Source organism: Sebastes fasciatus, chromosome 18 (assembly GCF_043250625.1).
Source record: "Sebastes fasciatus isolate fSebFas1 chromosome 18, fSebFas1.pri, whole genome shotgun sequence".
In the NCBI taxonomy this organism is placed as follows: Eukaryota; Metazoa; Chordata; class Actinopteri; order Perciformes; family Sebastidae; genus Sebastes; species Sebastes fasciatus.
Window position 1 is genome coordinate 6,245,032 of NC_133812.1, and position 13,848 is coordinate 6,258,879.

General features: G+C 42.7%; 2 protein-coding genes across 2 annotated transcripts in view; one reads left to right on the top strand and one right to left on the bottom strand.

Annotated features, from left to right (window-relative positions):
* nt5dc1 (5'-nucleotidase domain containing 1) overlaps window positions 1-13,848 on the top strand; it is a 66,886-nt gene that overhangs the window by 700 nt on the left and 52,338 nt on the right. The window contains exons 2-6 of the mRNA XM_074614760.1: window positions 1,395-1,486; window positions 2,732-2,803; window positions 2,943-3,052; window positions 3,187-3,266; window positions 3,355-3,436. Of these exons, the coding sequence (XP_074470861.1) occupies window positions 1,395-1,486; window positions 2,732-2,803; window positions 2,943-3,052; window positions 3,187-3,266; window positions 3,355-3,436 (436 nt within the window). The remainder of the gene's footprint in view (window positions 1-1,394; window positions 1,487-2,731; window positions 2,804-2,942; window positions 3,053-3,186; window positions 3,267-3,354; window positions 3,437-13,848) is intronic.
* On the bottom strand, window positions 3,556-9,775 carry col10a1b (collagen, type X, alpha 1b). Its single transcript, XM_074614759.1, has 3 exons — window positions 9,588-9,775; window positions 8,975-9,104; window positions 3,556-5,999 (listed from the first exon to the last, which is right to left on the bottom strand). The coding sequence occupies exons 2-3, from the start codon at window positions 9,087-9,089 to the stop codon at window positions 4,144-4,146; spliced, it is 1,971 nt and encodes a 656-aa protein (XP_074470860.1). The 5' UTR covers window positions 9,090-9,104; window positions 9,588-9,775; the 3' UTR covers window positions 3,556-4,143.

Below are 13,848 nucleotides of genomic sequence, written 5' to 3' on the forward strand. Positions count from 1 at the left end.
CTGCTGCTGCTGCAGTCATTCTGCGTGACTCACAGGTTGCTCATCATCATCACCATACATGCCTTTAAATCCTCTCATGCAGGCCTGCTGGCAGCAGCATCTTCTCATATATCATTTGCTATTATTATTATTATTAGAAGCTATAGAATCAATCAGAGTCACACAGCTGGATTTTAACCTATAAATGACTGTTGAATCCCATCCAATCATTATGGCCTGTTCATCATCATCAGGCCTGGAGTTCATTATGCTCTCTCTGGTCCCCATGCATGTCACACGGTATGTGTCTACTAATCCCTGTCTGTGCAGCAGCATAGGATAGATAGGAAACCCCTAAAAGGTTATACCCAATAAAGAAATTCACTGTACTTCTGATTAAAGCGGCAATATAGGCAGAATATTTTTTGGCATCATAGGTCAAACATTCTATAAATAATAACCTTTCAGCATATTGTAATTCAAGTGTTCTGAGAGACTTCTGCACCTCCTCATGGCTCTGTTTTCAGGCTTTAAAAAAATCGATCCCCGGTGATGGGAGACTTTGACCAATCGCTGGTCATTTCAGAGAGAGAGAGCGTTCCTATTGGCTGTTCATTCAACGGAGGCAGCTGTCAATCACTCGCGAACTCCGATCAAACTAGGCAGTGCTGATCAAATATGAATCAATATTCTGTTACTTTAATGCATATTTCTCTCCTCAAGTGTTTTCAGAATCATCTTATAGTGTATTGTTTAGCTGTAAAATGAGAAAGTTTGCTCCGACTGGTAGTTACAGCTAAACAGTACACTACAAGATGTTTCTGAAAACACTTGAGGAGAGAAATAGGGCAATACAGTAACAGAATATTGATTCAAATTTGATCAGCGCTGCCTAGTTTGACCGTTTGATCGGAGTTGGCGAGTGATTGACAGCTGCTCAGAGACGGCAAGGCTCGAGCTCGGCTCTGATTGGTTGTTTTCCTCCAGTCTGGGAAATCTTGCAGATGCGTTTAGGAGCAGAGGACACATGGATGTATTAAGAGAACTGGATTCAGCGTTGGAGGCGGGGCCCCGTTCATTCCTATGAAAGTTGCTCAGAGGCTCATGAAGCCTAAATGGCTCGACTTCCGTCTGGAAAAGTACCTAGATGTTGGGGACATTGAACATGCGCAGTAGCGTCCGCTCGGCCACATGACTTGGTCATGGGGTCCCGACGTCACGCCGTCGTCACGGCTTGCGCTCCAGCCTCGGTCTGGATCTCACTCACATGAACGAAACATAAGTGAGCTGTAAAGGAAAGTTTAGTGTTTAGTGTTTAGCATTCAGTTGCAGTTTAGTTCAGTAGCATTCCATTGTCGTTGTCATTAGCAATATGAGTTGTGAGTGATGATGTTATGTCCTCTTTGTTTCATCAGCTGATCTATGAGAGCTTCGCCAGGTATTTGGTGGAGCATAAAGGCTATGACAAGGACCTGCTGAACCTCACCCCTGCTACCTGGGACTTCTGGTGAGTTAGCAACAGCAGCAGTTGATGCTTTACATGTCGTATAATGACCTTGCCTGTTTAGCATTAAGACAGATTACATTCATCTAAAATTGTTTTAAAATTGTGACCATGATACATAGTGAATGGGACGTATGTCAACTTGTCATATGGAAGTCTGTTCCTAAGTCACCTCAAATTGACTTTGGCAGTTCTGTAGTGCAATTTCTAACTTTAACTTATTGGCCAAAATATATCAATACCGTTATACCTGCATTAAGTTAATATTGGCCTGGCTGATTTATTTATATATATAAATATATATACTGTATATATATATATATATATACATATATATATATATATATATATATATATATAAACAAATATATATATAGGGCTGTCAATCAATTAAGATATTTAATTGTGATTAATTGCAAATGTACCTTAAAGAGAGATTTATCAAGTATTTAATACTGTTATCAACATGGGAGTGGGCAAATATGCTGCTTTATATTTGCTTATATTTTATCTGCTATATTTATTATTGGAAATCAATTAACAACACAAAACAAGTCCGTGTGCAGACTCGACTATGACTTGCCCAAAACTGTCTGAATGGCTGTGAAGAGGACCCGCTCCGATTTTCAATTAATTCAATCAATTTCATTTAGTTTTTTTTTTTTTTCACAGAATTGAATGAAATGCTGAGATATAGACCAACTGTATATTTTTAAAATAAGTTGTCTTACTCCCCTTAAAATCAAAAAGGCCGGGGTCGGGACCCCCAGGTTGGGAACCAGTTCATCCAAATGCCTCGTTTTACTTCACCTTCCTGCAGTTCTTGTGTTCACTATTTGAGTCAATTGTACAGTTTATCAGCCAGTCTGTATTGTTGTGCGTTGAATATAATATGAAATATCCATAAAATATGTCCCTTAGTCCGGGGTCGTCAGTTTACTCAATGATAGAGAAGGGGTCACTTAAGGAAAAAGGTTGGGAACCACTGTCCTATGGCATCTATTCAAGTCACTCACTGGCTCTACAAGTCCTACATGTTGTCTTGTTTGTGTATTTCTAGCTTAATATTCTGCTTGTCTCTAAGTGTGTTGTTCCTTTGTTGCATGTAGTTAAAATGTGGCTGTAGCGGCTTGGTAAGCAAATCTCTGTCCTCTGGGAAGGTCGGCACTGAGTTGTCCATGCTGAGTACAGGACAGCAGCGGTGATCTTTATATATTATATTTCTAACATGCAGAATGTTGTGTCCAGTTTTAAAGGACTGGTGGTGGATCTGGAGGATGGAAACCTCGTGAAGCTGGCTGAGGATGGAACCGTCTTGCGGTACGCTCTTGGTGCATGAAATATATTTGATCTGCCTCCCAAAACATCTCTTTAGTTCATTTATCAAAGTTATCACTGCTATGCTTTCACTGACCTTTTAAAGTGGATAACAGAAAGGTTTTATCCCTTGCTTGATTAGAGCGACACATGGAAGCAATGACCTCAGCACAGAAGACATCATCAAACATTATGGTCCAAAGCGGGAGTGGAAGCACTTCGACGACCTCAATACCTCCTTCACAAGATCTGGTATGATGTTTGAATCCATCTTTATTACCTCATAGCTATATGCCGTTCTCTTCAGTAGGCTAAAGTGCATTCTCTGGGATTATTTCACATCACCTGTCACTAGGTTTCATTGATGTATTTTTTCGTCTTTGCAGCAAAATACTATTTCTATGACAACTACTTTGACCTACCTGGGGCTCTCCTGTGTGGAAGAGTTGTGGACATGCTGAATAAGGTAATATCTCATAAGGTATTGCTTTCAAATTGAGATTTTGTTGTGGAAAAACATATTAAATTGTAACTTTTTATGTTTTTTTGAACAGCGAGGAAATGAGGTGAATTCCGATTTTTGGAAAGACATGCTTGCTGCCATCGACCACAATTACAACACGTCGGCATTCAAAGGTACGCCTTTTTATTCCAAAGCAGCACACATTTTTAGTGTATTGCTTATTTCTAATGTCTTCTTGTCAAGGACCCATACTGTAAATAAGAACAACACACACACATAATACACAGGATGCTTTTCTTTTTCAAACTAGAAGTTTTATTCTGTGTTTTGGTCAGTAAGTGGTACATAACTTAACACATCCAATTGGACATTTTTGAAAACAAAATGCAGTTTGAATTTCTCATTCTGTGTTGTTTTGCTGATCACAGTGCTTGTGAGAATATCTAATAACATATAGTACAACAGTTTTGTGTGTCTTTTGTATGTATATCACAGGAAAATTCTTAAACAACAGACATTATAAAAACAAACACAAATACAAGACATGCTGTAAATGTTACAGGCAGTTGTAAAGCACCACTTGAGATATCTTCCAATGTTGTTGCATGTTTCTTAAAATTGCAAAGGCACACACATAGTGAACTGATGGGGAAAGGGATCATTTTGAACCATATATTTAAAAATTGTACTCAGCATTAATACCTCTGTCAGTCGAGTCATTTGTTAGCAAATTATAAAGATTTCAATGAGGCAGTTAAACTTATAACCATATGCGTTTTTTAAAATCGAACAATCTCAATTTGGAATTTTATAAACTGATCTGTTTGTCTGAGTAGTTAAATTTTTTGTAAGGTTTTGAGGTTTATTTGGATTTGGGAAATCACGTTGAGGCAATCAAGAACCCAGAGAAAGCACAGTTAACATTATCTGCTGCAAATATGCCATTGCTCTCCTCATCGGGGACCTGGACGTAGACTCTGTCACCAGGGTTCAGCATAAGAACAGTGCTGCCGGACATCTGATCCAGGAAGCCTTTGTTGTACTCATCATAGGTGAAAAGAACTGGGTCCTCGTTTTTGTAGAGGGCCACCAACGCATTGGCACCATTGACATGCACATGATAGCTGAAATAGTAGAGGCCTGGGATCTGGCAGGTAAACACGCCGCTGTGCTCGTCATAGTGCTGCTCCCCGTTGTAAAGAACCTGGTTGAACGGAATAGGGGATGCAGCTTCGGGGTAGGCTCTGGTCAGCACAGCACTGAAGGCGGACATGGGGGCCTTCATCATCTCATGAGACATCACAACCTCGTGGGACTTGACTGGCATGCTCTTCTCATGGTGGTAGACCACCTCTCCTGGTGGGCCAGGTTGACCAGGTTGACCGGCGGCGCCTGGGTGACCATCTTGACCTCTGGGACCTGGAATTCCAGGTGGACCCTGAGGACCAGAAATTCCCTTAGCTGTCAGGCCAGCTGGGCCAGGTGTGCCTGGAAGACCTGGATGACCCTTAAGTCCAGTGGGACCTGCTGGACCGGAGGGCCCACCTGGTCCCATGGGTCCTGGCCTTCCATTCTCACCACTTTTTCCTGGTCCTCCTGAGGGGCCTGTGTGTCCTTTTAGTCCTGGGGCACCATTTCCGCCTGGGATTCCTGGGGAACCAGTATGGCCTTGTGTACCCTTTTGACCCTGAGGACCATTATGCCCTGGAATTCCTGAAGGACCTACTGCCCCAGGGGCACCTGGTTTTCCAGTGAAACCCTGAGCTCCCTGCTCACCCTTGGTTCCCCTTGGGCCTGGTGCACCTACCATACCAGTGTCGCCTTTGGGTCCATTGGGGCCTCCCTCACCCTGGAATCCCCTTGCACCCTGTGGACCAGCTGGGCCAATAGGACCAGAAGCACCTGGCTGACCAGTATAACCAGTTGGGCCTGGCTCTCCTTTCTGACCAGTGGTTCCTGAAGTACCGGGGGATCCTCTGCTACCTGGTATTCCAGATTCGCCCGTTTTGCCTACACCTGGCATGCCAGGGGAGCCTGGTTGACCAGCTGGACCCTGTGGACCTTTAGAACCCATAGGTCCAGCCACACCTGGGGTACCATTCTGGCCTGGCTTTCCTGATGCTCCTGCACCTGGATGCCCAGTGTGACCCTTTGGTCCTTGCATACCCATTGGCCCAGGAGCACCATCTCTTCCTGGCACACCACCCTTGCCAGGTTCTCCAGGATAGCCAGTGGCACCAGGTATACCTACTCCAGATTTGCCAGGCATTCCAGATGGGCCCATTGGTCCAACTCCACCTGGTGGTCCTTGAACCCCAGGAACTCCAATGCCTCTCTCTCCTTTGTTGCCAGGAAGACCAGGAATGCCAGGATGTCCCTTCAAACCAGACTCTCCTCTTGGTCCCATTGAGCCAGGGAGGCCAGATGCTCCAGGTTTTCCACTAGAAGAAAGTCCAGAAGGTCCAGGTGATCCATGTGCACCAGGTGCACCTCTGCCACCCATGGGTCCAGTTGCGCCAGGTTCACCTCTCTGACCAGGGGTCCCAGGGCTACCTGGTTTTCCATGGCCACCTGGGGAACCGGGTTTACCTGCTTGAGAGTAGCCAGGGGGTCCGGGTGGACCTGCTTGGCCTTGTGGTCCAGTATGTCCTGAACCACTCTTTCCAGGAGGTCCAGATGGTCCCATTGCTCCTGGCTCACCTGGAGGACCTGGAGGACCTGGGTGGCCTGCAACGGCTAGGGAATACATAAACACAGACAACGTGATGTCATTATTCAGGTTACATGATCCACACGTTGTACACGTCTCAGGTATCTTTCTTTGATCAATTTGATTCAGCTTATGTTTATAGTTGGATTTAGTGAACTTGTGAATATATAAAATACACATACAGGCACACAGCAATTGATACAGACTTTAAAAAAACATCCTTAGTTTTCCCCAAGGAAATGAAATACTGAAATAGAGCATATGTGATCATTTTGAAGCACCTTGTGCCTTTTCAATTCATTACGTAAGAGGCCTTCTTCGTTGAATAACCCTAGGTTTGGTATTGTACACCATAAGACCGCAACCTGACTCAAAACACTACTCCCTATGATTGTGGGATGGGATGTGGGGACAGCACTCCTTTTTTCCCAGGATAGTGTTCACAGCTGGAACACTGACGAGATGTTTTCTCACCAAGCTTATGTCTGCTGGCGTGGGACCCAACACACCAGCTCCTGTGCATTGCAGTTTCATTTGCCCGCACTATATTGCACCCCTTAATTTTCCTGCACTGACCGAGGCCTTGAATGTATAGTTAGTGGTCTGCAAGTTGTCAACATCACCATGATGCATTTCCTGCCACATAAAGTAGAGTTTATAGGGCAAGGTCAAATGAGTGCATGTATATGCACTAAATTGGTGCATGACATGAGTTTGTTATTGTACTGGAGGTTATTGCTCACTAGTACTTATCACTAAAGTCAACATAAGAATTACCCACCCTGTAAAAGCAACATGTGGCAGAGGCGACATTGTTTTTTCTATTTTTTTTAGACGTTTATTTGATGTTTGACAACAGGGCACCCAGTTGTATTCTCTCTTTAAATTGTTCGTCAGGTTTTTTATTTAATTTGTGAGGAACAGCTACAAAGTGACATTTTTTTTTGCCATTTGATGTATTCTACTAGTTAGTTTAAAGCTAATTTACATAGTACACATGTGAAATAATTTAATTTCTGTTTGAAGTCACAATGGAAATATTATGGAAATATATTTCCAAGCCTACCTACATATATATAAATGAATAACTATATTAAACTCTCATCTACCATGGCTTTAACTTTAAAAGAGGCAGGAACAACAGAGTCCATGGAGGAACCATCTCTGATAAGAACTGCTTTCACACTGCATTCCTTTACACGTCATAATTCTTGATGCATCGTTGCCAAAAGAGAAGTATGACCTGTCAAAGAATCAAATCCTATGGTGTCGACCTCTCTTTTGAAATGGTGTTTTGAGAAGAAGATGCTTTGTTGGGCCTGTAATTTTCAAGCCACATGAGGTCGTGCCTGAAACCCCACAGAGAATATTTGTGCCAGAAGTGGACTTTTTTGGCAACCAGGAACGCCACAGACTAGAGGTGATGATACTGGCCACAGTAGCTGAACCACGAATGACCTGTTAACACAGCAGAGCACTACTATGCTTACAGTATATTCAGAGTAGCACCTACCAGTATATCAATTCTTAATTTGGTTGCCTTCAATAAACCTTAGTCGGAGTCTTTATTCAGTAGTTCTTTTCTCACTCCTCGTCCTTTCTACTGGCTCTATTATCCCAGCTACAGAGTGACGCTACAGTAGATGTGCCGTGGTTTGTTTGTTTGTTAGATGTGCTGTTTGAGGTTGTGAGAGCGTTTCTCTGCAGTCTGTGTTTTTTTTTTTCCTTTCCAATTATGTGGCGTGAATTTAACACCACAAAGCAGTTAGTTAGGGCGTGCCCGCACCGCGGTAACAACATCTGTTTTGGAGATTTGTCAAATTTGGGCTCTTATTGTCGGCTTTCTGTTCTATTTTTGCGTCGGGTCGAACCACATCAGAAACCCTCTTCAAAAATAAAACTGGAGAGAAATAAATTCAAGTGTCGAAAGCAGAATTTGAGTCATTGTTTAGTTGGGATGTAAAATATAGTGTTATAATACATCATCCTGGCAGTTACACCAAAGCTTTGGCTTTGGCTTTGGGCTTTTTTTATCACAAATCCAGAGGTGTTTCCTTTTTTAACCTTTATTTATCCAGAGCACAAGTGCTCTTTTACAGCTATCCTCCACATCACAGTTGTATACAGTTATACACATTTGCAGAAAGTTCAGCCAGTTCAACCACAGCCTTCTGCTCTCAGCCAATGAGACGTCGCGCTGGACCTGCTGGGGTGTGCACCTTGATGACTAGTTAATGGAGCAGGGCGGGCGGGCCCCGTGTACTGATGTGTATGAGCCAACAGAGAACCTTACTGAAAGGTCAGAGTAGTGGTGGTGAGGACAAAGACGATTAATACAATGGCTTGAATCTGCAGTTAATGTGTCTCATTCATCAGACATATTTCCAGGGTTCACAGTCGATTCTGATGATTTTCAGATCAGTTATTCTTATTACAGTTATTAAGTTATGTCCTTAATTGGATTTGACAGTAGATCACAGTGACTTATAAGTCATTCCAGAAGGAGTGTAGGTGTCATATGATTGTAGGCTGGAAGTCTATATTTCATTTTTTGGATTGCTTTTAAACACCTTTGGTTGGATGCCTCACAAGTTATAATAATTAAAAGCCTGTAAAGCATATGGCCCATAAATTTCACCGCAAGTGTAACTGGAAGTGTCATCTGGAGCTATTTTTGCAATTTCATTTGTCTCGATTAGTTTTAATTGTTGAACAAAGACGGATGGCTAATGGAGCTGATACGGTGTGTGAGCAGTTTGCAGCCCGCAGTCATCTGAAATGAAACAACGGGCTCGGCTGAAGTTTAATTATTATACTAAACATAAGTAGATGCTGCTCCTGCTTATTTCCCCCTCCCCAGTTTAATTTCAACCTTCTGCATTCCTAGTTCATTTCAGCATATCCCCCATATCACCAGATTGTCATGATTGTTGTTATAGTAAAAACATTTTCACGTGGACAACCCCCCCGGTGATAGAAGAAGAAGACATTCGTGACTCACCGTGACTCTTGACGGGGTAGGCAGCCTTGCTCACTTTTGCCACATGGTACCTGTTGGGGGTCGCCTCAGCCAAAGCTAGGAGGACGAGGAGGACGCTGGTTACCCTCAGGTCCATCTTGGGAAGCTTAACCTGCAAAAGACAGAATCCGTTTATGAGAAGAAGCGTCGTTAAAGCTCTCTTTAAAATGACAATCGGCACCCCAAAGACTTTGTAAGATCTCAGGGTGCACCTGTGTTGCTGCGTTTAAATGACACTTGACAGTGAAAGTGAAGTGCAGTGTGGCTGATGCATCAGTTACTCTGAATAAGAAGATAGCTGCATATAAATGTCAGAATCTTTCATTTATAAAGCGATCAGATCTATCAGTTTTTCTTTCCTGAAGTGAGCAGCTACTGTGAAAAATATCAGCATTTAACACCTCTGACTGAAGACTTTTTATAATCAAATCTTTATCATATGCACAAAATCTGTCCCAGTATAAACCCAGCCATAGCACATGGCTCATTACACTTGTAATGCCATCAGCCCCCCCTCCTCAGTGAGAGCCGCCAGGCTGCAAGTTGGGAATCCCCCATGCACTAACCTGAAATTTAGAAAAAAAAGCCACCTTACCGGTAAGGTTTACGCTCCAGAGAAACAGCTGGGGGGGTCGTCGGGCGGCTGCTGTCCCGGCACTGCACTGTTATATCCTTAGTTGTGGAGTCTGTCTGTCTGAGTGGCAGCTGCTTCTTCCCAGGGCACTGGGCTCAAGGTATTTATACCGAGCCGGTCTCCAGCACCGTGGAGGATCTACCTCCCCTGCTCTGATGTCATCATCTTTAATGACGGGTGCCATGTCCACGAGAGGGAGGACCGTCACTATGAAGTGACAGGCCTCCCTCTCCTCCCCGTCTCCTTCCTCTCTCTCCTCAGCTGGTTCTCTCTGGCTGTGCGGAGCAACAGCAGCAGCAGCAGCAGCAGAGAGGGGATTCCTGTCAAACTCCCTTTGGCTGACGTTTTCATTAGTTAGTTTCTTGATTTATCTCGCTTAAAGTTACATTCGTGGCACGTGGTTGTGCAGATCTTAACATCATTTATTCAGTCATAAATCACTGTGTTTGCGCTTTTTGACAGATGAATCAGGAGTGTTAAACTCCCCGTCCCTAGTGTCCCTTATTTAGCCTGGATTTGCATTTTTTGAACTGCACAAACACCCGGTGCTTATTGCTAAAAACACCATGTTATTGACTGAGTGGCTTGTGACAGGGTGTTTTTTTGGAAAAGTAAAGACTGTGAAGTCTGACAATATTTTCCTCCCGTCTGAAGACTCTATATTGGTGAGGCTGTGGTAGACTACACTTATACACCAGACGGCTATTTTCTGTCAGTTTTGGTTCAATCTGACATGACATCAAACTCTTTTTTTTCACAGTTTTGTTTGTTGAAATTTTTCAGGGCGTATATGGATCAGCAGTTCAGGTTTTTTAAATGTCAATGTCCATTTCTGGACAGATAAATGTACATAGGTAAATACCTCTATACATGGAGAGATATATAGAGAGGTAGTATAATTAGGAAGCAAAAAAATAACTCAGGTTTTAATGGATGCTGGATTTTTTTTGTAATCTGAAATTTCTGGGTTTGACAGACAGCTTAGATGCATCAGACTCACCACAGGCTTGATTTGTGTTCAGATTTCACATAGTGAAGCCTGTCATGATGCTGGCAGGTTTATGTCTGTATATTCTCTCTGTGATTTTTGCAAACTGGGCTGTGGTTTTGCTGCAGGGGATCCACAGTGCAGCTTTAAAAGACACCAGGGGGCAGGAGTGAGGTTTTGTGCTTCATCCTCTGAGGAGCCTCCAGTCTGCAGTTCACATTCACTGAGCTGCAGCAGTACAGGGACTTTGAACATAGCTATAGTTGTACTGTGAATGTGTGCATACATGTCACCCTCTGATCGAGGGTTATCAAAGTCTCCAGCAAGTGTTTTTTTATACACTGAGGTAGTAAATTACGACGGAGTATTAGGGCCACATTGAGGGGGGAAAAAAAATCTGAGATTTTGAGAATGAAGTCATAACTTTATGAGAAAAAAGTCGTAATATTACGAGAATAAAGTCATAACTTTACGAAAACAAAGTCCTTTCCTCCTCCTCAGAAGAGTCAGTTTCCCCATCAGGTCTGTGTGGTTCTTTCTTCAGAATAAACGTAGTTTCTTGCACAATCTTTTCAAGGTTCTGATACTGATGATAATGTGGTGCTGATATGCCAAAAGATGAAGTATTTGGTTATTCACACTATTTCCCCTCTAAAATAACACGTACAATTACTCCTTTATAATATTATGACTTTATTCTCGAAATCTCCGATTTATTTTTTTCCCTCATTGTGGCCCTAATACTCTGTCGTAGTGAATGTAAAGTCTAATATAGTATTGTGTTTACATGGGACAGAGATGTTGATCTGTGGCATTCAGAGATCAATATCAGAATGTATCGTCTTTCAGTAGAATAATCACCAAACTTACTCAGAGACATCTTTGGTCAGTCTGTACTGTAAATTATTACAGTACAGACTGACCAAAGATGACTGTCTGTCACTTAAAGGTGCACTGTGTAATCCCTGGCCACCTGATACAAACAAATAGGGGGCAGCATTTCAACCTCTACTACTGGGTCCATACAATCAGTCATCAGTTATAGAAAAAGAAAAGCCAACTACCAACCAGGGCTGTCGCAATAACCGCAATATTGACAAGCCAACCGCAGGGGGTTGCAAGCAACCGCCGCAACCGCTATGTTCACGTTTTTTTCTTTTTTTAATTCTTTGCAATGGGAGTGCTACATTTTTACACTCTGCTACAAACGGCAGCAGCGTAACGGTTTCCTCCCCGACACCAGAAGACTACCTCGCCGGAGCAGACCATGTGGCAGCCCTGCGAGACGGACCATCAGTTAGCGGTTTGCCATAGCAACTCAAATTCAGCCAGCGGCAACTCACAGCACAGGTGGTGATGATTCTTGGTTCTAACCTGCGTAACAGCAGCAACAGAGAGTTTGCTGATCTGGTGGGAAGTCGGAGCAGTTCCGAGCAGACCCCCCGTCTCCCGGCAACAGAGAGGACAAAACAAAAATACGAGCTTTAGTCTTCGTTTCTCGGTAGACAAAGTATCAATACGCATACATGGTTACCCTGTACCTTCAATGTGACTGACAAGTCCTCGGGGCAGCTCTACTTCTTGGTCCTCTCATGTTGGACTGAGGGCAGACTGGATGCTGCAGTGACTCGCTATCTCCTCTCGAGGTAGAGGTGGTATTACAAGACAGGAAGGGCCGTGGCTAGATGGTTAGCATGCTCATTTCAGTAGATATCTCTGCAACACGATACACCTTGACATGACGTCAACAATGTGACCTCTTCACATTCTGTTCATAATGAAAAATAAATACAGTTCCGTTAACAATCAGTGTTTCTCACCAAAACGCAGTGTGTGTATCCTCAAGTCATGACAAAGCTTTCCCTTCCTCATAAAACATTGGCAGAGATGATTTTTGGAAGAATTTGGAGCCTGCGTTATTTACGTCTTCTTCCTCCTAAATAAATAAATAAATGAAATAATGAAAGCAGTGAAGTTTGAAAGTAGTCTTGAAGAATGCGTTGACGCCTGAATGTGAGATCAGATCTTGTTTTTTGCATAACACAGTGATCCTCATTGACTTCACAACAGTCCTAATTGGCGAAGCCACTGTGTTATAAATCTTGAAAAAGCCTTTCTTCCTTTTCCCGTATCATTTAAACTGTCAACGTCAGCGAGCCGTGGGCATCTTTGGTAAACTCTGAGAGTGAAATGACAGAGTAGTGTGGGGGGTGGAGTCAACATTTAACAACTTTTAAAACTGCAGATATGCCACTGCATCCCATCATGAAAGTGTCTGTGACCGCAGCAAGGCATGGCTGCTTTTTTATTTCAATTGGATCTTTTCTTTCTTCTCTTTTTGGTGTGTCAGAGTTAATGCCTCCCTATCTAAATCTGGCCACTGTGAGGTTTAATGTAAACGGCTACTTAGATTTCTTTCTGGTTAAGCTCGTGCTGTGCATGGCAAAAGGCAGTCACAGTGCATAAACATGTAATTAGGATGGGAGATGTACTGTATGGAAAGCAGTGGAGACAGAGCATGATATGGACTTCTAGTGTGTTTTCAGACAGCAGGGTGGGTGGTATTTCTGGGAAGGGGCTACAGTAACCACTGTTTTGCCCCTCCAAACGTCTTAACATGCTGCTGCTGCTGCTGCACTCCAGACGTGACTCAATGCTCCGTCAATTAACTCTGCTGATGACAGGGGTCGTCCCCCAACATGCACAGCTTCTGTTTTCCTCATTATTGTGAAACAGTGCGTATACCGGAGTCACATTTGTTTGTCTAAAAACGATTCTGATGAAATGTGTTTTGCATCGACGGAGAGAAGATCAAACATGACCTTTTATTTTCTGCTTTACACAATGTTTTTTTCTGAACTTAACTGCATTTTTGTTGTCATTTTTAAGTTGTTGTTAATGAGTAGTCTTGATTATTTTGTTCGTTTTTGAGTGTATTTAATTGCACGTTTTTTATCTGTTCAAAATGTACCTTAAAGGGAGATTTGTCAAGTATTTAATACTATGCTGTTTTTTGTAAATGTATGTATATATTTATTATTGCAAATCAATTAACGACACAAAACAATTACAAATATTGTCCAGAAACCCTCACAGGTACTGCAGTTAGCATAAAAAAATATGCTCATATCATAACATGGCAAACTGCAGCCCAACAGGCAACAACAGCTGTCAGTGTGTCAGTGTGCTGACTTGACTATGACTTGCCCCAAACTGAATGTGATTATCATAAAG

Coding starts and splice junctions, on each gene's coding strand:
- col10a1b (XM_074614759.1), bottom strand. CDS start 9,089: ATGGACCTGAGGGTAACCAGCGTCCTCCTCGTCCTCCTAGCTTTGGCT. Junction 6,000..8,974: donor CTACCCCGTCAAGAGTCACG/GTGAGTCACGAA, acceptor TGTATTCCCTAG/CCGTTGCAGGCCACCCAGGT.